Here is a 25,903-nt window from a genome sequence, read left to right as displayed (position 1 = left end):
TGTGTTTTGGTGCCTGTGGGCAGATAAACAAGCGCATCCATCGCTGAGTGCATCAGGCTGCAGTGGGGCTGGGGGCCGGGAGCAGCTCCCCAGGCTGGGTCCTGCCCAGGCTTGGAGTGTTCACACCAACAACGCTTTGGTGAACCCCCCCGGCAGCACCGGCTCAGGGCCGGCAGCTCAGGCGGGTCCCCACATCACCAAAGGGGTTTTATCAGTAATTAATTTTAAAAATGAGGTCAATGCAGCGCATCGTTTATTTATTCCAGGCAGGCTGAGATCAGGCAGTGTCGGGCAGAGCCGGGGGAGAAAAACCACGGGGCTCAGCCCCCCTGGGCACCCCAAAACCTGGGAGGGAAAAGGGCGCCTGCTGCAAGTGGGGACGGAGGGGGACGAGGTCCCCAAGAGGGATCCCGGAGCAATGGGGAGGGGAGACCATCCCACCCCCCTAGAGCTGCCAGAGGGGTCCCAGGGCTGCAGCTGCGCTTCCCATAAACCATGAACTGCGGCAGCGAGAGGTTTTCCCAAAGAAAAAAGAGCGAACAAGTCCCAGCTCCCCCTCCTAGTGCTTTGAATTTTTATTAAAACAAAGGAGAAAACGGTGATTTCTTCCAACGGTCCGGGGGGATGGGGAAGCAGCTGTGCCGGGCCGCGGCCGCCGAATCGCAGCCACGCGCGGGGAGTCGATCCGAGGCAGCGCGGTTTTAAATAGAAAGGGTTCAGGACACGATTTCCAACACACCGAGCCCTGGGCTGAGCCGCCGGGGTGGCTGTGGGTCCGGGGATGGGGCGGGAGGGGGCACTGGGGGTCCCGAGAGGCTGCGGGGGATGCCCGGGCAGCACCGGCTCCATTAAATGGTAAATCTCAGCTAGGAGGGAGGTTTTCCCCCGAGCGAGGGATTTGGGACACAAAGGAAAGGTCAGGGCATCACCGTCCCCCAGGGGGGTCAGAGCTGGAGCAAAGGCACCCGCGTACGGCAGGCAGGAGCAGGATGGCTCACCCGGGGACAGCAGCACCCCCGGGGGGCTTGGAGGAGCTGGGGTGGCCCCACAGCACATTCAGGGGTGCCAGACCTAGGCACCCAGTGAAAGCCCAGCCCAGAGCCCCCCTGGCCTCAAGCTGCCCAGGTTTGTCACAGTTTGCAGGCAAATGAAGAAAAGCAAAGGTTTCATTTGGTTGGCACTAGCTGTTCTGCTCCTCGTCCCTGCATAGAGGAGGAGGAGAAAGAAGAGGAAGAAGAAACCTTCCTTGCCCAGAGAGGTGGTGGATGAACCATCCCTGGAGACATCCCAGGCCAGGCTGGACGGGGCTCTGAGCAATCTGAGCTGGTGAAGATGTCCCTGCTCATGGCAGGGGGGGCACTGGGGGGCTGGGAAGGGCCCTTCGGCACAAGCCGTTATTCTGTGAGTCCTCCCCCCACCTCCTCTCCCCAGAGAAGCAGCAGCTCCAATCCCACAGCCCGAGGTCCCTGTGATTTACCACACTCCCCCAGAAGATGCTCTGGGGACAGCCCCATGCTCCCTGGGGGGCACAGCATCCCTGCCCAGGGACACCCCCGGCACACTGCTCCACCGGCTGCCAGGCTGGGGGGCACGGCTGCAGCCCCCACCCCGGCACCAGGGGAATAACCAGAGGGCTGAGCCAAAAAACTACACTAGAAAAATAAGAAGAAGGCTGGAAAAAAAGGGCAGGGAGGAGGATGAGGGGACACTAATCTAGAGAACATCACACAGTCCGTGGGCAGCGGGGCCCGAGTCCATCGGCATATGGAGGCTGGCAGGGGACCGGGGGCGATGCCCGGCCCCCCCACCCTGGTTGGGGCACCCCGGTCCCGGGGAGCAGCTCCGGAGCAGCGTGCGGGGCGGCCAGCGCATCCTAGAGCTCCTCGAAGAAGGCGACGCGGGACTTGGTGCTCTGGAGGGTGAGCTGCAAGAGAGCAGAGGGGGCGGCTGAAGGGGGATGGGGCTGACCCCCCTCTTTCCCATAAGGTTTCCCCCCCGGGCGGGGCTGAGCAGGAGGGAGTTGGTGTCTGTACCCCCTCCTGGCCCAGCCCCAGCCCCTCCAAACACAGGCAGGCAGGCAGAAGCGGGGGTGTCGTGCAGCGAGCTCCCGGCTGCACCCAGGGCAAAGCGCAGGCAATGGGGGGCTCAGGGAGCATCTGCCCCCCAGGCAAAGGCTGCTGAGGGGCCACAGACCTAATCAATGTAATTAGCGTGGCTGCAGCTGTCAGGCTGTGGGATACAGAGGAGCCAGGAGCAAAGGTGACAGTCCTGGGTGTGAGACTGCGCCCCTGGGGTCCGGCTGCGCCTTCCTCCCCATGGCCTGAGGGTGGGGAGACGGGGGGCTCTGGCAAAGCTGGAGGAGAAACATGGTGGGGGGACACATGAGGTTCTTGCAAAGCTGGGGGAGAAACAATCTCCATGGGCTGAGGAGGGAGGCAGAACCACACTCGGCTCTAAATCCACAGCATCCCCAACACCCCTGGGCCAACCGGGTACATGTTACTCTGTCCCCAGTTCGTGACCGTCCTCTGTCCTGTCCTCACGTCCAACCCCAGCACATCGCCCCAACGGGGTGAGCATGGTCCATTTGTCACCGCTGTCCCCACACCCGCAGGAGTGACACTGTCCCCCTGCCCCCGAGCCCCATGGGACGATGGAGCTGGAGAGTCCTCGCTGCAGGACCTGCAAACCCAGCCCAGAACAGCTTCTGGCAGACCTACCCAGAAAATAACACCCCACGGAGGAACCACAAGCACATTTCCTAGCAGGGCAAACAAGATGAAAGAAACATCCTCAGCGGCGAGGGAAAAATCACTGGATTTACAGATAAGCACCCAAAGGAGTGTGGTGGGAGAGGTGCCACCTTCCCACCAGCTGCCAAATCACCGCAGGCATTTGCCAAACCAGCCGGCTAATTGCAAGGGCTTCGTTTCAGCTGGATTAAGCGGCAGTGCCTTCTGCCGGGGACGCCGGTTTTGCTGAAGCAGGGATCCTGGGATCCCGTTACAGTGAGTTAAGCCCCGCGACGGAGCTGCCAAGAGCTTCCCCCTCCCACGGCCTTGCCTCGGTAATTCCTTCCCAGCTCTCGCGCCAGGCTGAAAAAAACTGTATTGCAGAGGAAATTTCTGCAGGGACTTAATACTGTGTGCTGGCAGCATCTCCGGGGCCATCTCGTCCTCCTGAGCATGCCCCCCAGAGCGGGGTGGATGACATTGGACAGGGGTTCTGTGGCCATGGGCAGATCTTCGACTCTTTTTCAAGGCTGGGGTGGGAAGAAAAAAGGGGCGAGCAGCCCCAGGCTGGTCCAGCCCCACGGACAGCGCCGGGGCGGCTGCGTTTCGGCTCTTGCAGCAGCGATCCCGCCCATGATCCCACGCAGGCGCCTGGCTGGGTCCCAGCCCAGAAAATCTGGCGTATAAAACCTGAGCGGACATCATGAGCACAGCTGGTCCTGCCCTCCCAGTCCCGGCAGAGACGGGTGGTGGGTGACACAGGGGGCTGGGGATGTGTCCCACGTGTTTGCACCACCCACCACAGCCCAACCGGGTGGCTTCACTTCCCCGTCGCACCAGCGGAGACCTCTGGTAGGCCAGACACCCCAGGGAGGGACATTTAGACAGAGCAAGAGGAAACAGCCTCAAGTTGCACCAGGGGAGGTTGAGGTTGGATCTGGGAACAGTTTCTTCCCCAAAGGGCTGTGGGGCATTGGAACAGGCTGCCCAGGGCAGTGCTGGAGTCACCATCCCTGGAGGGTTGAACAGACGGACATGAGGTTCTCAGGACATGGGGCAGTGCCAGGGGTGGGTTATGGTTGGACTCTGTGATCTTGAGGGGCTTTTCCAACCAAAACGATTCTATGATTCTATGATTTACCCACCACCAATGTATTGCCCAACACCCAGCCACTAAAGTGATCTGTTCTGCAGGCTGGATGGAGAAGACACGCACACCCCCCACCAGCCCACAGCAGCTCCCGGTTCTGCTCCATTAGAACACAACAAGGGGAGATGCCTCCAGGCCCCCCCAGCAAACCCAGCGCTCCGACGGAGAAGAGAAAGGAGCCAACTGCAGCCACTGCTGAGGCAGAGAGGGATGATGTTTCCCTCAGGCTTACCAAGGAGATTCGACTGTTTTGAACCTGCTCTCCGCCCGGAGCTACACTCAGCTCTCCATCCATCCCCCGTGTGCTGTCGCAGCCCTGGGGTGCCTCAAAGCAGGGCTGGGCAACCCCAAAGCAATGCCGGGGGCAGACACCACTGTGCCCAGAGCCGCGCGGTCCTGAGCAAATGCTGCGGCAGAGCCAGGGACGCCGGCTGAGCTCCGGGGGCATCCCGCACCGGCACGGGGAGAGAAGAGATACAGCCCTGCGCTCTCACCGGGGCTTTCATCCGTGACCTTCAAAGGCTCCTGAGATGCTCAATGCTGCTTTTTTTTACCTATCCAGGGAAAGCGAAGCACGAGAAGCGCAGCCCAGCTGCGGGGGCACGGGGAGCGAGAGCAAGGATGGGTCTGGATGAGACCGGGTGTCACAGAGAGGGGTGAGCGCTGCATTTCCAAGAGGGCCACGTCCTGCTGCTCCCTGGCGCTCGGCACCCGACATATTTCACCACCTGAAAGGCAATATCTGCAGGAATTTCACTGGTGACAGAGCAGACACCCTCACTCAAGGCATCCCCCATCTCTCCTCATCCCCATCTCTCCTCGCCCCCACGTTACACTCTGGCTCTTTCTCAAAAAGCCAAGAGGCTCCTGCAGCGCTGGTGGCCGGGCAGGAGGATTTCTTCCCGTTTCGGCTCCCAGAGAGGAGCCTCCATCTGTCTTCCTCCCCATTCACCCGAGGGCGTTACAACAGCATCACCCCAGCGGGATCCAGGCACAGTTGCCCCATTTCCCATCACCAGGAGCTGGGTTGTAGCTAAAACCTCAGCAGGGGCTCAGCCAGAGGAAGGGGCTGATATTCCCCCACTGTCCCCAGGGCGATGGCACCTCCGGCAGCCGCTGGCACTGGGCACTCGTGGCACCAGGGACACCCGGCAGCTTGCGGGCAGCTGCCTTCTCCCATCCCATTACAGGCAGGCAGATGAATACACAGGGAGGAAATTAAATTGCTCTTGACTGCACACTGACTCTCCACCACCTCCGCCGTGCCTGGAGGGAAAACTCCCCCCTTTCCTTCCCTTTTTCATTCTTTGCCTCCTGTTTTCCTGGCTGGTGAGCCATTGCGGGCGGGTGAGCTCCAGGGGGGAAAGCCCCAGCACCTCCCCTTTGCCCAGCCGGGCGAGGAGAGATAAATAAATACACGTACCCGAAGCGCAGCGCCGCGCAGGCCAGGCAGGGTGATTAAGAGCGAGTTACATTCTCGTCAGTGCGGAGAGGGGGGGGAAAAAACTTGATTTACAAGCAGTATTATGATAATCTGCTTCCTGCAGGAGGGAGGGTGGGCTCCACAATGCGCTACCAGAGCCATCAAAGAAAATTTAGAGAGAGAGAGAGGGAAGCGCAATTAAGCGGCCAGAGCTCAAATGAATCAAGAAACGAGGAAGGGAAGAGTCCCGCTCCCTGCATTCCTGCGCTGGGGTTCCACTGAGCTCTGCTTCTTCCCAGGCCTGATTTGATTGAAGAAAAACAAACAAAAGCAACCCAATCAGTCCCTCCTAGGAAAACGTGTTTTGGAGCGGCTAACGCGATAACCGCGGGCACAGAGCTCCTGCAGGGCAAGGAGAGCAGCGAGAACCCCCCGGGCTGTGTCCTCCCCTCACACCGGGATGGGACAGGGGGAGAAGGGGATGGGAATCCCATAAGCCTTTCCCCATCCTCCCCAGGAACACGCAGAGGTTGTTTATCCTGCAGCCCAGCCAGGCTGGAGGTGACAGAGGGTGGGTGACCTGTGCCACCCCCAATGCCATCACCTCGCCCCACGTCATGCTGGGACATCCGCTGCTGCTGGGAGACCTACAGCTTCTGATAAATCAGCATCTGGCGTTGCAACCATTAAATCCTCTTTATTCTCCCCTCAACGTCCTTCTCCATCCCCACCTGGTCCCCACTGGCCAGCTGGACCTTCCAATTCCCACGCTGACTTTTGAAAACAAAACCTTTCTGAATTTTCCCTCCCCACCCCTGGCCATTTCTCTCTTCCTCCCACGCCGCCGTTTATTCTCCTCAGCACAACATCTCCCCCCAGCCTCCGAGGCTTTGATGAGCGCCGTGAAAAGAAAAGAAGATGACGCTCCGGTTGAAGGAAACGCTTTTCAAAGGATGCCACAAAAATAGCTGATAGGCCTGACGTTTCCTCTCGCTCCTCGTAAACAAGGAAAGGCGGCTGCCGTGTCCCAGTTTGGCTGCCAGGGAGTTTCACTTCCCAGCTCCGAGAAGTGGGGCAGGAAGAAAACAAAGCTGGAGGGGACACGGGGATGAGCGGGTGAGACCCACGGGGGACGCGCCTCCTGCGCTCACAAAAGGTGTTCTGAGATTTTCTCTCTCCTCTCGCAGCTCCCCAGGGGATGGAAACGCTGGTGCAGCTCCTGCTGGGATGTCCCTGGTGGTCGTAGCCTTCTCCTGTCCCAGAGGGCGGATTATAGAGTGATGACAGGGCAAAGCTGCAATTCTGCATCTCACCCGTGTCCAGGATGCCACAGGATCCACGGGGATGGATGAACCCACCTGTGTCACCCGGGATCCCTCCTGCCCTCCCAGAGCAAAGTATTTGCTGTGCTGGTCACCTCCCTCTGCAGGATGAAGCTCCAGAGGCACATGAACACCCTTTCTGCCCCAAAATGGTCACAGTTCTCCATCTCCCCAGCAACATTTGGGGGTGGCACAGCAGCTTCCTATCAGCATCACGAGAGCCTGGGATGGCAGCGCCCATTGCTAACCCACCAGTGTCCCCACATGGCTGCAGGGGACACCCCAGAGCTCACCCAAGAAAGCCCTTGAGGTGCTGGAGCGAGTTGAGAGAAGGGAACGGAGCTGGTGAGGGGCTGGAGCACAAGTGTGATGGGAGCGGCTGAGGGACCTGGGGGTTCAGCTGGAGAACAGGAGCTGAGGGGAGACCTTCTGATCTCTGAACTGCCTGAAAGGAGCTTGGAGCCAGGGGGGTCGGGCTCTGCTCCCCAGGAACAAGCACCAGGAGCAGAGGAAACGGCCTCAAGTTGCGCCAGGGGAGGTTGAGGTTGGATGTGGGGAACAATTTCTTCCCCAAAGGGCTGTGGGGCATTGGAACAGGCTGCCCAGGGCAGTGCTGGAGTCACCATCCCTGGAGGGCTGGACAGACAGAGACGAGGTTCTCAGGATATTGGCCAGTGCTGGGGGTGAGGGAATGGTTAGACTTGATGGTCTTCAGCATCTCTCCAGCCAAAATGATTCTGTGGTTCTATGTCTTGAAGGTGAGAGGACTGAAGACAAACCCACACAGTCCATTTTGCTCTGCCCTGTTTGCCCCTCTGTGCTCGGCAGCTGCTCGTTGCCTAAACCCGCAGGAGACGATGCTGCATCTGTAGGAACCTGGCAGAACATGACCACTCATGGCCCAATGATGGAGCAAGCCCCACCAGTCTACTGCTGACAAACAAGCAGATTTGAAGTAGCTTATCCAAACCTCAAGTGCCTCGATGACGGGAAAAACCTGAGTTGATGCCAGCACTGCACTGCAACCAGGATCAGCTGGCAAGAGCATCATCAGCAAGAGCTCACTGCATCCCACCGCACCGTGAGCCCCGGAGCAACGCTATGACCCAGAAAAAGACAGCCTGGAAGGGAAAGGCCAAGCCCATCCTCGAAGGACCAGAGCTCTGCTCAAGGACAAAGCCGCTTGTCTGGGAACAGGCGTGGAGATTTGCTCCTTGCCTGGAGACTTCAAAGGGCTTAAATCACAGTAAATAAGCATGACTCTGCCAGAAGAAAGCAACTGGAATGAAAGACCTGGTTGTGTTTTAGAGCTGCAGCCTGTCCTGGGAGCATTCCTACACCGAAGGACGCGAGGAAGAAGTGGGTTTTTCATCTTCTCGAAGCGGCAAACCCTTCCGAAGCCGAGGCAGACGGAATCGGCAGCGCCGGCCCGCGGCAGAGAGCGCTACGGAGAAGGGAAATCGGTTTCCAGATGAGACGCTTGTGCTGTGCCCACAGATCTCATAAAAAAGGATTAGCATGTTAACCACGTAATTAAACATGAAAAACTTCGCGGGCGTCTTCAAAGGCAGGCAGCAAAACCCAGAGGTCACACTGCAGCACTTGCTGCGAATCTGGATTAATTACGGGGGCTCCTCCCTGGCTCCAAATCGCTCCCAGTTGCTGGATTAGTCTCTGCACAAACCGCCAGGGCTTCGTTTCTCCACCTCGTGCTGTGGCCACAAGTGGATTTCGCCCCAATTTCACCTGCTACGGAGCTCCTCGAGCCAGCCGGGATGGGACGGCGCGTTTCAAGCACAACCAGCCTGCCCCAGAAAGATCCATTGCCTCCCCCGAGGCAACCGGGACCCGCAGGTTCACCTTTATTTTAGTCGCTTTGTTCCTCTTCCCAAAGAAACACCGAATGACGGGTCTTGGGAACACCCGTAGCCCCAACAGAGTGGCTGACAGCAGCCGCCCAGCACAAAACCCGAACTGGGGTGATTTACAGCGCTGCCTGCAGCTCTGGGAGGGCTGGACCATTCGAGAACAGCACAAACCTGCGCTGATCGCTCCTGGGTACCGGCCAGGGAGACGTCTGCAGCTCCAGCATCCTCCTGCCTCCGTCACACAGCTCCAGAGGTGCTGGGAACCGCTGTACGTGCCCACCATGCAGGAACTTGGAACAAAAGCCTTTTCCAAAGACGCTTAATCACCAGCTTTGCCACCACCTGCCTCGGCGAGCGCTGCTACTGCAGCATCCGTGTCATCTCTTCCCTTAGCGCTACCCCTCGACGCTCGCTAAACCCTGCGGGTGTGCAAGAGGAAAGAGCGCAAAAGCCTCCCCAAAGTCATCCTCCCGAAGGAGGGAGGCGATGCTCCGCACGCACACCGATTGAGGGCAAATCCTGGGAGGAAAGCAGGCACTGGTAAAAAGAGACACGACGTTAAGAGAGCCGGTGTCCCTGGGTGTGACGGTGACCAAGCACCGTCCCCCTGGGCCACCCCCAGCCACAGCCATGCCCAAGAACCATCCTCAGCCATCCGCTTCGTGCTCCTGTGACACCTCTCAAACGCATCCACGTGCTGCTCTGCTCCAAGACGGAGCATTTTGAGGCTGTTATGACAGTTTTGGCAGCGAAGAGCTGATGGGGTTTGTTTGGTGTTTGTTGCTTTTTTTTTTTAAAATCCTGAATTTCTTTCTGCAGCAAACAAGGTCCTGGTTTACTTCATTAAAGAAATCTTCAAAGGCCACCCCGCACCTCCGATAGATTCCCAGCCACCGGGAGCAGAGCGCAAACAGGCGCGTTTAATTATTTACGCGTCTACGCCTGCGCTCCCCCGCTGACACTGCCAGCTCAGCTCTGCCAAGAAAGACGCTTCCCAGCGCGGAGGATCGGCCAAAGAACGGCCCTGGGGAGGCTGCGAACGCTGCCGAGGGAGCGAGAGCCGGGCAGGGCCTGCGACATGCAGGGGGCTGTGCCGCGGGGACCCCAGTGTCACTGTCACCATCACCGGAGCGGCGCGGGGGTGGCAGCACCGGCGGGGAAGCTCATGCAGGGTTAGTGCGGCAGCCAGCGAGCCCAGCGCCCACGCAGAGTACCTCCAACAACCGACTCGGGGGTCTCAAATGCAGATAGGTCTTCTGCCCTGGGCTTGAGGCTAAACCAGCAAAATAAAATGAACAACGACAACAGAAAACAAAAGAATCCTCTGTGATACGAGCAATGTCAGGGCACCCGTGCAATCGGTACGGTTTGCCTGGAGCGCTGAAGTGAGCAGCGGCTTCCAGGTGGGGCAGAGGGCTGGTATTGCTGAAGTATTGCTAAACTGCCAGCATCACCCCATTCTGAGCGTCTGGAGTTTTCCTTTCCATCACAACTGCAAAGACAAAAGGCCTCCTGACCTCCCGGTGACAGGAACACAAGCAGCCTGTGATTTTATTCTGATGTGCTCCGCTTACAGACTTATTTAAAAGCCTGAGACGCAGGAGCTGGGCGGGCTCGGGTCCCTCCTGAAGGGAGCGGACAGGACAAGGCTCCAGCTCCCGAGGCAGCAGGATGGACCACACAGTCGCGATGACAGCGACAAGCGCTGACAGGCGGCGAAATGATCGCCCAGCCACCTTCTTTAAGTGAGACAAATGGGGCCATCAGCTCTCTATGAACTTGTCTCTGTCAGATGTGAAAATGTAGCATTTTCTGTTTAAACTGAGGACTGTAAGCACAGAGACAAAACCTGACGAAACCCGCTGGGAGCAGAAATGCGCTCCGATTCTACGATGACAAAAGGGCCTGTGAAGATTTTCAGCTTCTCTGCTCTGGTGGGACAGGAGCCCGAACAGCCCCGGGCTAGCACGGGGACATGGGAAAGTGAGACCCGCTGGATTCATTTTCCTGCCCCAATTCAGTGATTAGCGACTCCCAGCCATGAAAGTTGACACGAACTGATATTTTCAAATCCTTTTGGACCTGTCAGCTGGGAAGGGGAAAGAAAGAAGGACTTGTTTTTACAACCCGGAGTTGTTACCGCAGCCCACAGCCCATGCCGTACAGGTATTTGAATCCTGTCCAAGGCTGCGAGCAGAGCCGGGTAACTGACTGTCCAGGCTAAAAGCCTCTGCAGGGTAAAACCTTTTGCAGGGTAAAAGCCTTTGCAGGACAAAACCCTTTGCAGGTGACCGGGACTGATCACGATAACCCACCATACCAATTCTGGATGTGGCCCCGGCCTCTCCTTGCGCTGAGCCCAGCTGGGACAACAGCAGAGCTACTAAGAAAAAGGGAAAATAAAGAAGGTTGTGGCCTTTCAGGTGTGAGCCCGGGGCGAGCAGACCCGGCCGTCCTCACTTTGGGGCTAAACTACTCATCTGAACCGCATTTCTAGAGGCAAGTGGTTCCCAGGCCCCGAGCACAGGGAGCAGAGAGCTCACACACACCCCACTAGCGAAAGGTTTTGCTGTTAGTATTTGAAGCTGCACTATAGGTTACTCGAGATTAAAAGAGAGGAGGATGTGTTCGGCTTTTTCTACCGAGAGTTTGTAAATCAGGAGGATTTTTGCCCTTATTATTCACCAGAGAAGCTCAGTGCTGCGGCTTTGCAATGCCTGGAGGGAACGGTTGCAATAGGCAGGGAGGGTATTTCCCGTTCCTGGGGTCGCTGGAGTGGCAGATCTCTCCTAACACACCCCTGTGCAGCTTTGGTTAAGGTTCAGCAAGACCTTGAAACCTCAAAGCCTTTGCATCCCTTCCCACAGCGCCGAGGGACAAGGCTCGGCTGGGGCAACCACAAGCCAGGGCCACCAGAAGCTCAATCTTCTGCACCCTGGTTCAAAGCTAAGCAGCCGGGGAAGAGAGCCTAGACCAAACAATTTTATTATAACAACTTGTGCAAAAGCTAAACCGAACGGAAGGGTTATTTTGGTGTTGCTTTTAAAGGATTTCATCAGGCGAGATACAAACTGGAGCCGTCTGATACCTTTTTAATAGTGTTGTGCTTGCTGTTGCCCCGGCTGGCGTTCTCATTGTGCAATATATCCAGCGCCGTCTCTCTCTCCTTGAGCTTCAGCGCCTCAATCTCCGTCTTCAGCTCGTTCAACTGCTCCTGCAGGTGTTTGCTTTTCTCCATGTACTCCACCCTGGCACACACACAAGAGTCCTGGGTTAGCACCGACTTTATATCGTGGCGGCCCATAAGGGAATTAGAACAGAAAAACCTTCTCTTCATCATTTATAGTGTGTGGAACCGACAATGTTAATTTACAGCACGTGGTAAACTACTCTGAGCAATTTGCTTGTTATTAAAAAGAAGACCCAGGCAGCTGACCCAAGAACAAAACTCTAAGTTACGCTATATAAAAAATAAAGCCAAAACACAGCTGCTGGATGGTGTCTGTAAGTCCCCCCATTTCCGAGCGAAGCTGCAGTGTCACACGGGTTAATGTCACAGTTTCAGTCTACAAGGCAGCGATTTAAGCGGCGCTGCCCTACTCTGCAAAGCCAGCTCTGAAAATCAAAGGCACGAATCCTCCCAGCGAGGCAGGACCCCGATGTACCGACTTCCCACGTTTTAGAGAGATTGAGCTTGAGAATGTGTGGGAGCAAGCACCGCCCCCAAAATACGGGTATTTTTTAGGCACACAGCATGCCCAGCAGAGGAGAAGGTCTCCCAGATAAAGAAAGAACAAACAAAAAGAAATCAAAAAACCCCACAAACCATCCCCAGGACTCGATGCATCAACTGCAGAAAAATCACACCCTGCCAGCCTCGTACTTGTGATTAAACACCCAGACCCAGGTCCCAGCACCAGCGGACTAACAAGAACCTATTTGGGGTGCCAACATTTGTAGGGGGTTTATCTCAGCACACAAGGAAGCCGAAGAGTCCCGGAGAAGTCGGCAAAAGTATGTTCGCTATTGCTCTCAGCGTTTGGCAGCGCCAAGCTCTTCCTGCTTAGGAGAGCGGGTTGACCTAGTTAGCAACCTGGGTACAGAACTGGGAATTATCCTGCGATTTGCAGCTTCTGTCTTTTTCCTTCTGGCTTTAGGAGAAGTTTCTAACCTCCGTCTCAAGCGCATGGTCTGTTGTTTCATACACAGGAGACGGTTCTGAACTGAGGCAAAATAATCCACCCTCTGGGACCCAGGGGTGTTTCATCCCCGCCCCGGGAAGTTTTGGCCGGGGTGCTGTGGCAGAGCCCTCCTAGCTTTGATCTACCACCCCATCGATGAACAAAGCTCATTATTACTACAGAGATTAAAATCTGATCTGCTTTGATTTCTGCTAAAATTGTAATTTTGAGGGCTACACTCGCACCCTCAGGAAAACACAAGATCAAAGCTCGTAATCGCATCCCAACTTGCTTGCGCGCACTTTTTATATATAAAAATGACACAGATTCCAAGAAAAAGGGGTTAAAGCTCTAATGCAGGACCTTAGCGCAGAATCCTGCTGTCTTTACATTCTCTGGACACGATGTAAATGCATAAGCACCAGCCTGCAATAGCTCAGCACACCAGCAGACTGAGAACTCTTCCTACCGACACGGATAATTCAAGCCTAAGCAAGAGCCAGGTTAATCATACAGAGAGGAATTGAGTGGTGCAAGGCTCAGTGTGCTTAAACTCACCCTTAGGCAGGTATTAGAGACACATCTGTGACACCAGGTCCCCACCTGGTCATTCACTAGTTAGATCATGTTCTGGGCAGAGCTATTAATTTACGACCAGGTAAATGCAAACCCAAAGGATTTCTCCCCCTTTCACCTGCTTGTCTGGAACATAAAAGTCACATTCAGCCCCGGTACAATTTCTCCTCCCACCGCTATCCAGGCACACAGCCCAGCACTGGACACACGTACTTCTCTTTCTCGATTTCCATGGAAAGCCTCTTCATGTCCGTATCCTTGAAGTCGAAGGACAGGCTCTCGCTGATGAGGTTGAAGCTGGGCAGGTCGGTCGGCAGCGCCGTCGTACTCGAGTTCATGGACTGCTAAAGAGGCAGAGCACAAATTAACCACTTTGGCCACACAAGTGTTCCTATAGCAAACATTCTGTAACACGGAGGTGCAATCAGAGCAACGCTGAGAACAAGGTGCTACGTACTAACAATGCAATGAGGACGAGAGGAAACGGCCTCAAGTTGCGCCAGGGGAGGTTGAGGTTGGATGTGGGAACAATTTCTTCCCCAAAGGGCTGTGGGGCATTGGAACAGGCTGCCCAGGGCAGTGCTGCAGTCACCAGCCCTGGCGGGCTGGACAGACGGACATGAGGTTCTCAGGACATGGGGTAGTGCTAGAGTCAGGTTAGGGCTGAACTTGATGATCTTGAGGGGCTTTTTCAACCAAAATGATTCTATAATTTGCACAGGGAAAGGGAAGGGGCACCTGTACACCTGACACAACACTACTCACAACCTCATTTGTCCAAACCAGCCCCAGACTTTCCAGAGAGCACATTACTCAGCTCTTTTTCAGCTGGGGATCGTTTAACGCAGAAGATGGCAAACACCCCAAGGCACTGCAGGGTAGAGCAGCAAACAAGCCCAGCATCCCAAGCACCAGAGCAGCCTCAGGATCCTCTTGCTCCATTCACAATAGGCTCTTCAACTCAGAGCTATTGCTTTGCTGGGATCCTGCTCTTCACAGGAGTAAATAGGAGACAAAACACCGCGTGCCTTCAAAACCTACTGACAAAACTTCACAAAGTTCAGCTTTTATCACCACTGTGCCACTTAAAACAGGGCTGGACACAAGCTGCCTCTCGGGAGGCCTCTGACAGCTATTTAATGTTCATTTTTATCTTCACTGTAACTTATAGTACCAAGTGTTTAGGAACCAGTGCTAGATTGAGCTGGAAATGCAGAGATAACATCAGGAATCACTCGCATCGCACCTGAGCACGGATTTGGGACTTTCATCCTCCTGCAAAACGCTGCCAGGCCCTCCGATTTTTATTTTCCCCTAAAGAAATGACCCTTCTCAGTCAAAAATTGTCACAGCTCTACTAAATGGGCTCATTACCAGCAGAGAAAAAGCATCCCGACTCCAATCATCGCCCGGCTGATGCGTTAGACGAGGTCGAAGCGGCGACACAGGGCTAGGATGGCACAGCGGCTTCCGACCGCGCTCGTGGGTCAGAGTCGGAACTGCTGCCCAGCCCCTGTTTTGGATACAAGAAATCCCGCCCGGCATCCAAAAGCTCACCCACCTCTCTGGCAGATGCTCCTTCCTGCTTTAAGGGATTTCTGGAACAAAACCAATGAGCCCAGAGCAGGCTGGACTGGGGGATGGCAGGAGACGGTGCTGCTCTGATCTGGTGGATGGTTCTAGGGCACTTGACCCAAGAAACCAGATCTTGTACTCCAGCTGGTTGTTTCTTTCTCTCCTTTCTCCTATTTGGGACACTCCCTCTGCTCTGCCCTGGTGAGACCCCATCTGGAATATTGTGTCCAGTTGTGGCCCCTCAGTTCCAGCAGGACAGGGAACTGCTGGAGAGAGTCCAGCGCACGCCAACAAAGATGATTAAGGGAGTGGAGCACCTCCCTTATGAAGAAAGGCTGAGGGAGCTGGGGCTCTTTAGTTTGGAGAAGAGGAGACTAAGGGGTGACCTTATTAATGCTTATAAATATATAAAGGGTGAGTGCCACGAGGACGGAGCCAGGCTCTTCTCGGTGGCAAATAATGATAGGACAAGGGGTAATGGGATCAAGCTGGAACACAGGAGGTTCCACTTAAATTTGAGAAAAACCTTCTTCCCGGTGAGGGTGGCAGAGCCTGGAACAGGCTGCCCAGGGGGGTTGTGGAGTCTCCTTCTGTGCAGACATTCCAACCCGCCTGGACATGTTCCTGTGTGACCTCACCTGGGTGTTCCTGCTCCAGCAGGGGGACTGGACTGGATGAGCTTTTGAGGTCCCTTCCAATCCCAACCATACTGTGATATTGTGAGACTGTGACTGTTTGCAGCGAGCTCCGCTTCAACAAGAACCGCTAGCGCCGGGGCGCTGGCAGATTTACTCTGCACAATAACCTGCCTCTGGCCTCGCCGCCAGCCTGGAATGCACAAACAGCTGGGGCTCGTCCCCCACTCGAGAGGGACGACATTTCATTCACCCTGCGGAGGCGAAGCCAGAATGCAAACACCTTGTAGGAGCACGAACAAGGCAGCACCTCAAGCCGCCTGGAGCGCTCCAGGTAAGTCAGACTGGCACAAGAAGGAAAGGCGATTTCTCACTCCCCTTCACGATGGCTGGAGCGCAGAATGCAGCCGCATTAATTCTGGAGCGGGCGCTGCAAGGGACAGCCGAGTACCTAAATTCCAGCCTCGAAGGCGAAGGGACAGCTCTGCCAAGGCACTTAACTGATTTCAACCCCGGCATCCCATTGACATGCAGGTCCCGTCCCCGTGAGGCACACGGGTGTTGGCAAAGCCCTTCCCAGCGCAGGTTGTGCGGTCTGCGCCGTGCGGGGAGCCAGCAGAACCGCCCTGCTGGCCTTCAAACAACCTTTAGCTTTAGTTTGTTTTCCTTCAGCACAAGCTTGTTAGGGTTTAAAAAAAAAAAAACAACAAACCTGAACAAGAGCAGCAAGAGTTGAGCAGGGATTTCAGGTGCTGCAATCACTAAATACAGGTGCCAGTTTGTCAGGGTCACTACAGCCACTTCATTGCCCGTCCTCAGCATCACTCTTTCATGAAGCAATGAAAAAATCGGTGGTCAGAGAGCAGTAGCATTGAGGAAGAGCAAGGAAAGAGCATAGAGCCTGCGATGGCACAGGCTTAATATCTGGAGCAAAGCATTTCCCTGCTGTTTGCAATAATGACAGGCAAATCTTGCAGAAGGCACAGAGATCTTTAATCCAGGTGATGCAGGGTGACGAAGGGGACACAGACCTTTTCCCTTATGTGCTTCCTCACCTGGGACAAACTGCATAACCCCGTCAGGGCATTAAAGCAATTTTCTGCCATTACTAGCGGCAAGCAGCAGGCTGACGGGATCACGGAGCCAGCGAGACGGGCGACGACGGAGGAGGCACAAGTCGTGTCGTGAGGCTTCCCCCATGGGGATTGCTCCTCCTGGTGCTGCTCGAGAATTTGGGCGAGCCCAAAACAACCACCTGCTACGTGAAGAGGAGCAGAGAAGGGACAACTGCCTCTGGTCTTGCTGTGAGCGGGACCTGAAGGGCAACGAAGGAGGGAAAGAGCCGCTGCCAAGCTGGTAAAGAATGAATTGTCCTCCTAGCCCTGACGGCCCGAGACTCAGATTCATGTCTTGTTTCTCATGCACCACCTACCAGTCACATCACAGAAGCAGCTTGGGCTTCAAGGACTAAAAAGGCACTGAAATGAGCTTTAAAGAACCAGGATTGGAAACTGGAAAGTTAAAGAAAAATTATATATTTAACCGTTTCTTGCCTTTTCTGCAACACAGACATTAATGGTTGGACTTAATGATCTTAAGGGTCTTTTCCAACCTAAAGGACTCTGTGCCTCTATATCCATCCACTCCCTCCCTCTCCTGCTCGTCCCCCCAAGTGAAGTCCTGTCAAGCTCTCAGCGCCCAGGGACAATCAGCATAAGCACTGGGACCTCAGAAAAGGGCAAACTCAGCATCACACCCTCATTAAGGAGCTGGAATGGCAGAGCCGCCACTCACCTGAGGGACACGAGCCGCCCAAGAGCAGCTTTCAAAGCTGCTTCATCCCTCAGGCCACCTGGACTCGTTCCCTCTCGGGCTGCACAAATCCAGCTCTTTGAAGCGGTGCTCAGGACCGGGATCTCAGCACATCTCACGTGTCTTCCCCAAACACACACACAGCAGAGCCAGAATAGAGGCCACAGGAGACAGGAGGAGCGAGGCAGGTGAACAGGGGACCACAGAACAGTTTGGGTTGAAGGGCCCTTCCCAGCTCCCCCAGTGCCCCCCCTGCCATGAGCAGGGACATCTGCACCAGAGCCCCGTCCAGCCTGGCCTGGGATGTCTCCAGGGATGGTTCATCCACCACCTCTCTGGCCAACCTGGGCCAGGTTCTCACCACCCTCAGCACAAACAATTTGTTCCTCATGTCCAGCCTGAATCTCCCTCCTTTAGTTTAAAACCATCACCCCTTGTCCTGTCACAACAGGCCCTGCTCAAAAGTCTGTCCCCATCTTTCTTATCGGCCCCTTTTAAGTCCAGAAAGGCCGCACTAAGGTCTCCCGGAGCTTCTCTTCTCCAGCTGAACACCCCAGCTCTCTCAGCCTGTCCCCAGCAGAGCTGTTCCAGCCTCGGATCATTCCTGGGGCTCCTCTGGCCCCTCTCCAGCAGCTCCATGTCTGTTCTGTGCTGAGCGCTGGAAGAGCCCAGCAAGGTGCTGTCACCCGGATACAGGCACAACGGTCACACTCGCATCCTCCTGACCTTGGGAAACAACAGCGACCGAGCCTGTGCAGGGGCAGGAGGAGCGGCAGCCGCGTGGGGGGAATCTGCCAAAAAAGCACATCCCCTCCCCTCCCGGCACCGGCAGCCGCCTCATGGCTGATGGAGCCACACAGGAGGGTTTCAATGAGGACACTTCACCCTGTGCACAAGTTAAACCCAGTACTAAAGAACCAGTGGATCCCAGAATCCCAGTGTCTTGTCAAATACAGAACACTCCAAGGCTAAGCTTTATCTGGCACCTGACCGAGCATCCTGTAGCTAAGAGCACCCAACTATTTTCCATGGCTGATGGCTTTAAAAGCTTCTGCGCACTTTTGCAGGGAACTTGAGAGTATGGGGCTGAAAAATTACTCCATCTCAAGCCCTCTTCATCTGCTCCTTTAAAGTTTCCAGAGGAGGGGGGAAGGAGCCTGCAGGTTCCAATTAAAACTTCACTACTAGACGAGTCAATAACTCCCACGTACGTCTGGTGAGTTTATTCCTGAAGCTGCCGAGCTCTTCCCCATCTCCCCGCAGGACCGCACGGCAGCCAGAGCAGGTGTGAGCTGCGCGGAGGGGACACTTGATGGGTTTTGTCCCCCTGGCAGCACAATTAGAGAAGCAGAGGGCAGGAACCACCAGACAGATCGAAGCGATGATCATTTACTCCGGCATTCCAGTCCCCGTCAGCAACCGGGACCAGATGCTTCAGAGGAAGGTGTGAAATCCTCTTAATGGGTAATTATGGAATAATCTCCCTTCAAGAAGTTTTTTCCCAGCACACAGAGGTGCGGTGTCTGGTTTATGCCCAAATAATGAATTTACAGGTTCTGAACAAAGTTTATCCCACCTAATAAGAATAAGGACATCCTCCGTTCTGTAAGTATTTAACCCTATTTTAAAGGCTATTACGAGCTGGTACACTCCACATGTGCTATTAAAGCGTGTATCTGACATGGCTGTTAAATTGGTTTAAAGTTTGCTGCCTTTAATTTCCCCAGCAGCTCCCCTGTTCTGGTAGCACGAGAAGGGTAGGTAGGGGTGGAAACAAATAAAAGAGCCAAGTGATGTTCTCATGATGTGGTGCCTGGATGAACAGGACAACACTGTCAAGGGTTTCTGAGCATCAATGCGATGAGATGGCTCGTACCTGTCCTCGATGGGATGGAGACAAGGGACTCCTCTGGCTATAGCAGAGGGGACATTTACAGGCTGGGAATGGGGAACGACAATACAGATGATGCTTACTGTGTAAGACGACTTGCTGGTGATCTCCAAAAGCTTCTGCTTTGCTCTCCGCTCAGACTCGCGAGCCTCCTGCAGGTCTTGCTTTAGCTGATCAGCTTCCTTCGCCCTGCAAGAAACACAGCGAAAGGCAACCATCAGATTGGAGTCGAGAGGAATGAGATGATGGAGAAGCAGGGTTACAGTGTAGGTGCAGAACAGGCTGAGATTTGTCCCACAACAAGACGTAAACTAGGAAACTGTGTGAGCAAGGGCAACGCCAGAGCCTCTCTCAGGTGGGACGTTTTAATTAGCACAAAATTCCAAGCCACAGAAGGGCAGCTCTGACATGGGCTCTGGAGAATTAATGAGCGAGGCGGAGGGCTGGAGAAGCGTGCTGAGATGCCAGGATGGGGAGAATGACTTCAAGAGTTAAGCTCAGCCTTACAGCAGGAGAGGCAGTTTTCTGACAAGTAAGTCTCTAATAAAGATTATTCCCTACATTCAAAAAGGAAAAAGCACCCAAGATGGCACAGCTTTGCCTGCTCACAGGGCCCAACTATTCCAGAACTAGTATTCACCCCTGAAGCTCAAGGACCACCCCCTACAAGGAGAAAGCCGAAGGTGGGAAGAAAGCTGGATTAAAATTTGAGTGAAGACTTCACAAGATAGAGACCAAGGCAAGAAGAGAAGGACAAGGGCAGTGTCTATCCAAGCAGAAGGGCTGACACCAAGCAAGCTCTCACACGGAAAGGAGTAATCGCTTGGAAGGAAACAAGAATGATCTTTTACTTGCTCACTACCAAATGCAGCGTGGGACCTGGGCTCGGGGATCAAGAGGCTGGAAACACCAGTTTTAATGGGAAATAAGGACTCCGGAAGCAATGGAGACCTTCAGGCTAACCTGAAACAGGGACCTCACAACCGGTGAGGAGAACTGAACACCTGAGAGGTAAACAGAGGAGTAAAGAGAGAGCAGGGAATGTTGATGTACCATCCAGAATAAAGAATAAAATAAAGGCTTTGGAGAAGGGTCTCCAGCTCCGTTCCAGGGAAAGCTCAGGGCCACCACTGCTCTGCCAGCACCATTTCCCAGCCGGAGACAACCCGGCTGTGACAAACAGCGAGATGGAGAGAGAAACCAGCTGAGCCACAGGGTTGTTTGCCGCTGAACGCGCACGGGAGGCCAAGGGCTCAGTGCAAACCGCTGGACGGACAACGCGAGGCTGAGCCAGAAAGGGGCTGGAAAGCAAAGCAGAGGCAGCTGCAAGGTTGTACCCTCTGACCTCCTCTCCGACTCCTCCGCCATTTTCAGTGCCAACATCTCTGCCTCTAGCACCTTCTGTTCCATCAGCCGCTTCTCCTCCTCCGTCCGGATGGCCGTGGCTTTGATTCGCTGCATCTCCTGTTCGGCCTCGGCCGCTTTCTGAGCCAGGAGCTTGGCCTCCTCCTCCGTGATCTGAGCCTTCTCAGCCAGCAAGTCTGCTGTCTCTTCAGACCTCATCTGAGAAATAAGGCACGTTAAGCCATCGAGTGTACTGAATGTCTCCCCCTAAGTGCTCCCAACCCCCGGAGCGTGGCCCAGCGTCCCTCCCTTCCAGCCTTCCGCAGCCAAGACATGGATGTGCCCAGGCTCTGGACCAAAACCTCCTCTTGTGCTGCTCCCACAGCAGGATGAAATCAAATCCATCTGGCCTCTTGATCACCATCCACAGCAGCAGTTTGAGAACTGCCATAGGACACTTAGTGTCTCCCTAAAACGCTTGAGCAATGGAAAGAGGGAGGAACAACCTTCCGGAGACTCACCAGAGCCTCGTTGGCCATCGTTGCCTCTTCCTTTAACTGCATCAACCTCCTCTCCAGCTCATCCCTCGTCCTCTCAGCCTCTTCTCTCATTTGCTTCTCTCGGGCCAGGCGCTGCCGTTCCATCTGTGAAAAAGGGATAGGGGAAAGCAAGGAGGAATAACGCACATTAGGAGGCTTTCCACAAGGTGAGAAAGGGTCAGTATGAGGGGTTAGAGCAGAGGATTGCACGGCTGCCTCCTCTCTGCTGATTAACATGGGGAACTTCACTAAACAGGGGTGACCTGACACACCCAGCTCCTGCAATGACAAGTGTCATTCCTGAGACAGCCCCCTGCCTTCTGATCAGGCTGCTACCCACAGCACTGCCCCACAAGCTGCCCTGCAGGTGATCATGTCCCCAGACAGCCCCTCCTATGCTGATCCAGGCAAGGAGGGTCCCAAGAGCTCCAGCTGTGCCTGGAGTTACAGCAAGTTGAACAGATGGCAAGAGGGCATCTTCAAAACATCAAATAGAATCATTTTGGTTGGAAGAGACACTCAAGATCGAGTCTCAACTGTTCCCCCACCCCTGGCACTGCCCCATGTCCTGAGAACCTCATGTCCGTCTGTCCAGCCCTCCAGGGATGGTGACTCCAGCACTGCCCTGGGCAGCCTGTTCCAATGCCCCACAGCCCTTTGGGGAAGAAATTGTTCCCACATCCAACCTCAACCTCCCCTGGCGCAACTTGAGGCCGTTTCCTCTGCTCCTGGCGCTTGTTCCTGGGGAGCAGAGCCCGACCCCCCTGGCTCCAAGCTCCTTTCAGGCAGTTCAGAGATCAGAAGGTCTCCCCTCAGCTCCTGTTCTCCAGCTGAACCCCCAGGTCCCTCAGCCGCTCCATCACACTTGTGCTCCAGCCCCTCACCAGCTCCGTTCCCTTCTCTCAACTCGCTCCAGCACTTCAAGGCCTTTCTTGGCTTGAGGGGCCCAGAACTGACCCCAGGATTCGCGGTTTGGCCTCCCCAGGTCCCAGCACAGGGGATGGTCACTAAATCAATGCGACTCTTAGGGATATGGTTTAGTGCTAGAGTTATGTTATGGTTGGCTTGATGACCTTAAGGGTCTCTTCCAACCAAAATGATTCTATGAGTCTATGATTCTATAATATTGATGCACTGCACGGCAGGAGGCTGAAGGACATGGATGGCTGTTACATCTCCCCCAGCATGCGGGAAACTTCACTTCCACTCATTTATAGGGATGGTCACAAAGAGCACGACCACCCCTATATCAGTTCCTAGACAAGACAAACTCTCCCCCTCCAGCTCGGTGTGCAGGGAACAGCGACACTTCTCCTGGGGGGGAACAGCCCAGCAGGCCCTGTCACCCCTTCCCAGAGATGCTGAGAGCCTTGTGCAGACTGAACGTGCCCAACAGCCGCCTCCCCGCTAGCCAAGGTCCCAAAGGGAGCCGTCGGGCTAATTAATTAACACGCCAAGTTCAAGTGCTCCAGCAGCAGAGATGGATGCGTGATAAATCTCCACGCTACAGCAAGGACTCAGCACTGCACAGCCCACCCGCGGGTTTAATAAGGGAAGCGAGTGCGACACATTTCTCCGCTCCTCGGACACAAGCTGTGTTCTGCAAGCAGGATGCCCGCTGCTCTAACAGCTCTGCTTCCCTTCTATTAAAGGTTCCCCTCGTTAATTATCATCACTATCTGCATCTCACTCAGGGCTTCCATTAACGAGAAATCCCGATATAAAAGGACGATCTGGAATCGGTTAACAATGGTGAATCCTGGAGCGAGCAGGCGAGACAGCACATGAGCAGCCCAACCTTTCCCAGAGAGCATGAGCGCTCTGGATTGGAGTGATAAGCTGCCACTTGGTCTCAGTGCCCGTGGGTCACCTCCCTCACCTAAGCACAGCATCTCAGCTCTTCCTGCTCTTATTCAAACACAGCAAAACCTCAGAAAATTGCAAAACTTGCGTCTGAAGCCACAAGCACTTGGACACTACGCTGCTTCTTCCAAGGAGAACCTTTTGCTCCACTAATGTCAACTCCTCACGGAGCAGAGCAACCCCTGGGGGACACAAAAAGCCCTTTGTCCCCAGAGGAGCTGGCCTGGCCACCGTTACAAGGATTCTTGTCCCCTCCTGCCACGCCACAAGCTCCGGGAAGGAGAACAGCTTCAGGAGGTGCCTGAAGACAAAGCATATCACATCCCTGAGCTGAGCACCTCAACTCCAATGCCAGCACCACACGGACACGCTTGAGTCCATTAACTTCATCCCTGGAGCAGAAGGCCCTCCTGGTGCAAACGACTGCTTGGGTTTCTTCTGCTGCTATCTAGTGGCTTCATTGCAAAAAGGACATTGATATTCTAAGCACCAGTAGTCAGATTAGCTGTGCGGGTTTCAGTGAGTAGAAAAGGTCTACGAGCAGAAAACAATGATTCATACAATCCAATTTGCTGATATATGCTCATTGGCTACACCCCGCTGCCTCCAAAGAGCCGTTTGTGCCGCCTGGGCTGACCTGCTGCAGATAAAGGAGGCCAGCGCCAAATTAGCATGCAGGCTGCACGCCCCGAAACGTCGGCGTGCATTCCATCACCGCGTAATTAGAAAATGAGGCGAAGAACTACGGCAAAGCACAGCTCCCCCTCACAGCCCCTGCTTTAATTACAAGCAACTACCCCAACACGCTCCATCTTTCCAGTGACCGAGGCGGGGAAGATGCAGACGCGCTTGCGGGACACCCAGATCAGCTCTTCCCTCCCGTCCTCCCAGTTTTGTTCCTGTGTGTGGGCCCAGATTGGGGTTGCCAGGCTGCCATCAACCCCAGAGCCAAGTTAGGACACCTGGTGAGGTGGGAACAGGCTACTAAAAAGAGGCGTTCAGCTGGACCACCCCTCAAAGCTGCTCCATGTGCTCGGTATCATTCTGGAGACTGTTCCTCCCCAAGTTCATCTGCATTTTGGATTTGGGCTCACGGTCTAGTTATAGATGTCTCTCACCTGCTTCCTGGCTTTCTCTTCCCTGGCCTGTGCCTTCATCTGCTGGACCTCCAAGGAGTCTGCCTTCCTCCTCCTCATGAAGAGGTCGTGGTTTCCGATACACAGCTGAAGAATCTGTTACAGTCAAGGGTGAAGAGCGGAGAGAAACAGCTGTACACGTGGTGACAATGGGGCGGGTTGGATTCTTGACACACAAAACCCACTAGAACTGCTTTGGTTTGGTGCTTGTAAGCACTTCCACCCACCGATGGCAAACCCCGGGAGCTCTCAGACCCAGTGGAGGGGCACAGAGCCACGTCCCAGCCCATACACCAGCTCCTTGGCCAGCAGCTCTTGCACAGACCAATTTTCTGTGCGTCCAGCACTGCACAGTTCTGACAAGTTTTACACCAGCCCTAAAAAGGCATCAGGCTAAAAAAATCAAACAAAGACTTCTACAGCTCTGGTCAGTTCCCTGGTTCTCAGCGCTCCCTTTCTTTAGGTTCAAGATGAACCTTCTCCCAACTGCACATTGAAAGTATTGAGATTAAAAAGAAGATGGAAGCCCACTTTCCATGCTGGATGAGACTCCACACAAACAGAAGTCTTATCACAAACTTCCCTGGGCATCTCCAGATACCTGCGCTGAAGGGTTCTGAGCACCAACGAGGTTTCCTTTGGTACTCAAGGAGCAAGAAAAGGCAGGCGGCAATACTAGAGGAGGGGTAGCAAAGGGGTGGGCACACAGAAGCATGAAAGCTCTTCCCAGCAATAAATGCAGGTTTATAAATTCTTTTCTATAGGCCTGATTCACATGCCCATCTTCTATTTCACAAGTCACGAATAACTTCTCTGGAGTCAGAGGAGCCACAGCACAATCTGAGGAATGCAGCGACCGAGGCCTTTGTCAGGCAGCCCCATGTCCCTAGGGCACGTGAAGTACAACCTACAACCAGGAGAGCAAAGTTCCCCTCCCTCGCTTATAAGGATGGGAAAAATATCCCTCTCTGCCTTCTGCAGGTCCCTTGTGCAAATTAATGTGGTGCAGAGCTGCTACAGAATTTGGATGAAAGCTCCTCCAGATGCCAAATCCAGAACAGCAGTTGGTCTGTTACTCGACACTGAACAGAACAGCCCAACGTAACCCCCTCCATCCTGTACAAGGAGAGTGTGCTCAGAGGGCATCAGCCTAGGAGAAAACAGGGCTGCCACTCGATGAGGGTGCAGCCCAAAACAGGGAGATCTACGTCACAGAATCCAGGATCTGGGGCAAAGATGGGGGTGACAACAAAGTTTTACTCACTAAGAGCTTCTGCCACGCTGGTTCAGCTGTGACCCCAGAGCTCGGGAAGGGAGCACAAAAACAGGAGAAGGGGAGGAGGGGCTGTGAAGGAGCTTGACTTGAGCCTCCCCCTTCTCTTCTAGAGGCCAGGACCAAGCAGTAACTAGTACACCAAACCACATCTACGGTCCAGCCAGGTCAGCACGTTCCCCCCGGCCGCTCAAAGGAGAAGCCCCAAAAGAACATCGTCTTGTACTGCTGGCACAAACCACTGCTGCAGGCAATAAAAATGACTCTGTCTGTAGACTTACCAACTTATTCACACGCAGCTTTGACGAATTGAATTTAAAAACATCAATCTTTTTGTCCAACGGCTTAATCGTAAACTGAAAAGGAAAAAGATACAGAGGGAGAGTTATCAGAGAGCGGCGCATTTAATAAAAATGCAGCTATCAAAGTCTTACTGGAAACTTTGGCCCAGAGGCCGGCAGTGTCAGACAAGCACAGCTGAGAGCTGCCCCCATGGCTGTCAGCCAAGCAAGAGAACTAATGGCAAAAGCAACCAAGGAGACAACTGTTCCTCTGGTCAGAAAGATGTGAGTGCCACACGGAA

At 54.6% G+C, this 25,903-nt stretch overlaps 1 protein-coding gene across 7 annotated transcripts in view; it reads right to left on the bottom strand.

The window, feature by feature from the left end:
* Positions 1-551: 551 nt before the first annotated feature.
* The window catches only part of NF2 (NF2, moesin-ezrin-radixin like (MERLIN) tumor suppressor), a 51,087-nt gene continuing 25,735 nt past the window's right edge, over positions 552-25,903 (bottom strand). The window contains exons 9-17 of one of the 7 annotated variants that reach the window (XR_010466830.1): positions 25,602-25,676; positions 24,030-24,143; positions 21,031-21,153; positions 20,511-20,728; positions 19,249-19,354; positions 13,466-13,596; positions 11,584-11,743; positions 4,377-4,610; positions 552-1,924 (exon numbers count right to left, since the gene is read on the bottom strand). Coding sequence is in view for 5 of the 7 variants with exons in the window: in XM_065033897.1 (XP_064889969.1) it covers positions 1,874-1,924; positions 11,584-11,743; positions 13,466-13,596; positions 19,249-19,354; positions 20,511-20,728; positions 21,031-21,153; positions 24,030-24,143; positions 25,602-25,676 (978 nt within the window). In the remaining 2 variants the exon portion in view is untranslated. Of the gene's footprint in view, positions 1,925-4,376; positions 4,611-9,709; positions 9,769-11,583; positions 11,744-13,465; positions 13,597-16,454; positions 16,778-19,248; positions 19,355-20,510; positions 20,729-21,030; positions 21,154-24,029; positions 24,144-25,601; positions 25,677-25,903 lie in introns of those variants that run through there. The other 6 variants (XR_010466831.1, XM_065033899.1, XM_065033900.1 and 3 more) reach the window with 6 other exon arrangements.

Source organism: Columba livia, chromosome 17, assembly GCF_036013475.1.
Source record: "Columba livia isolate bColLiv1 breed racing homer chromosome 17, bColLiv1.pat.W.v2, whole genome shotgun sequence".
NCBI classification, from domain to species: domain Eukaryota; kingdom Metazoa; phylum Chordata; class Aves; order Columbiformes; family Columbidae; genus Columba; species Columba livia.
The sequence above is the reverse complement of the archived record's forward strand: the minus strand, read 5'-3'. Positions and strand labels throughout refer to the sequence as shown.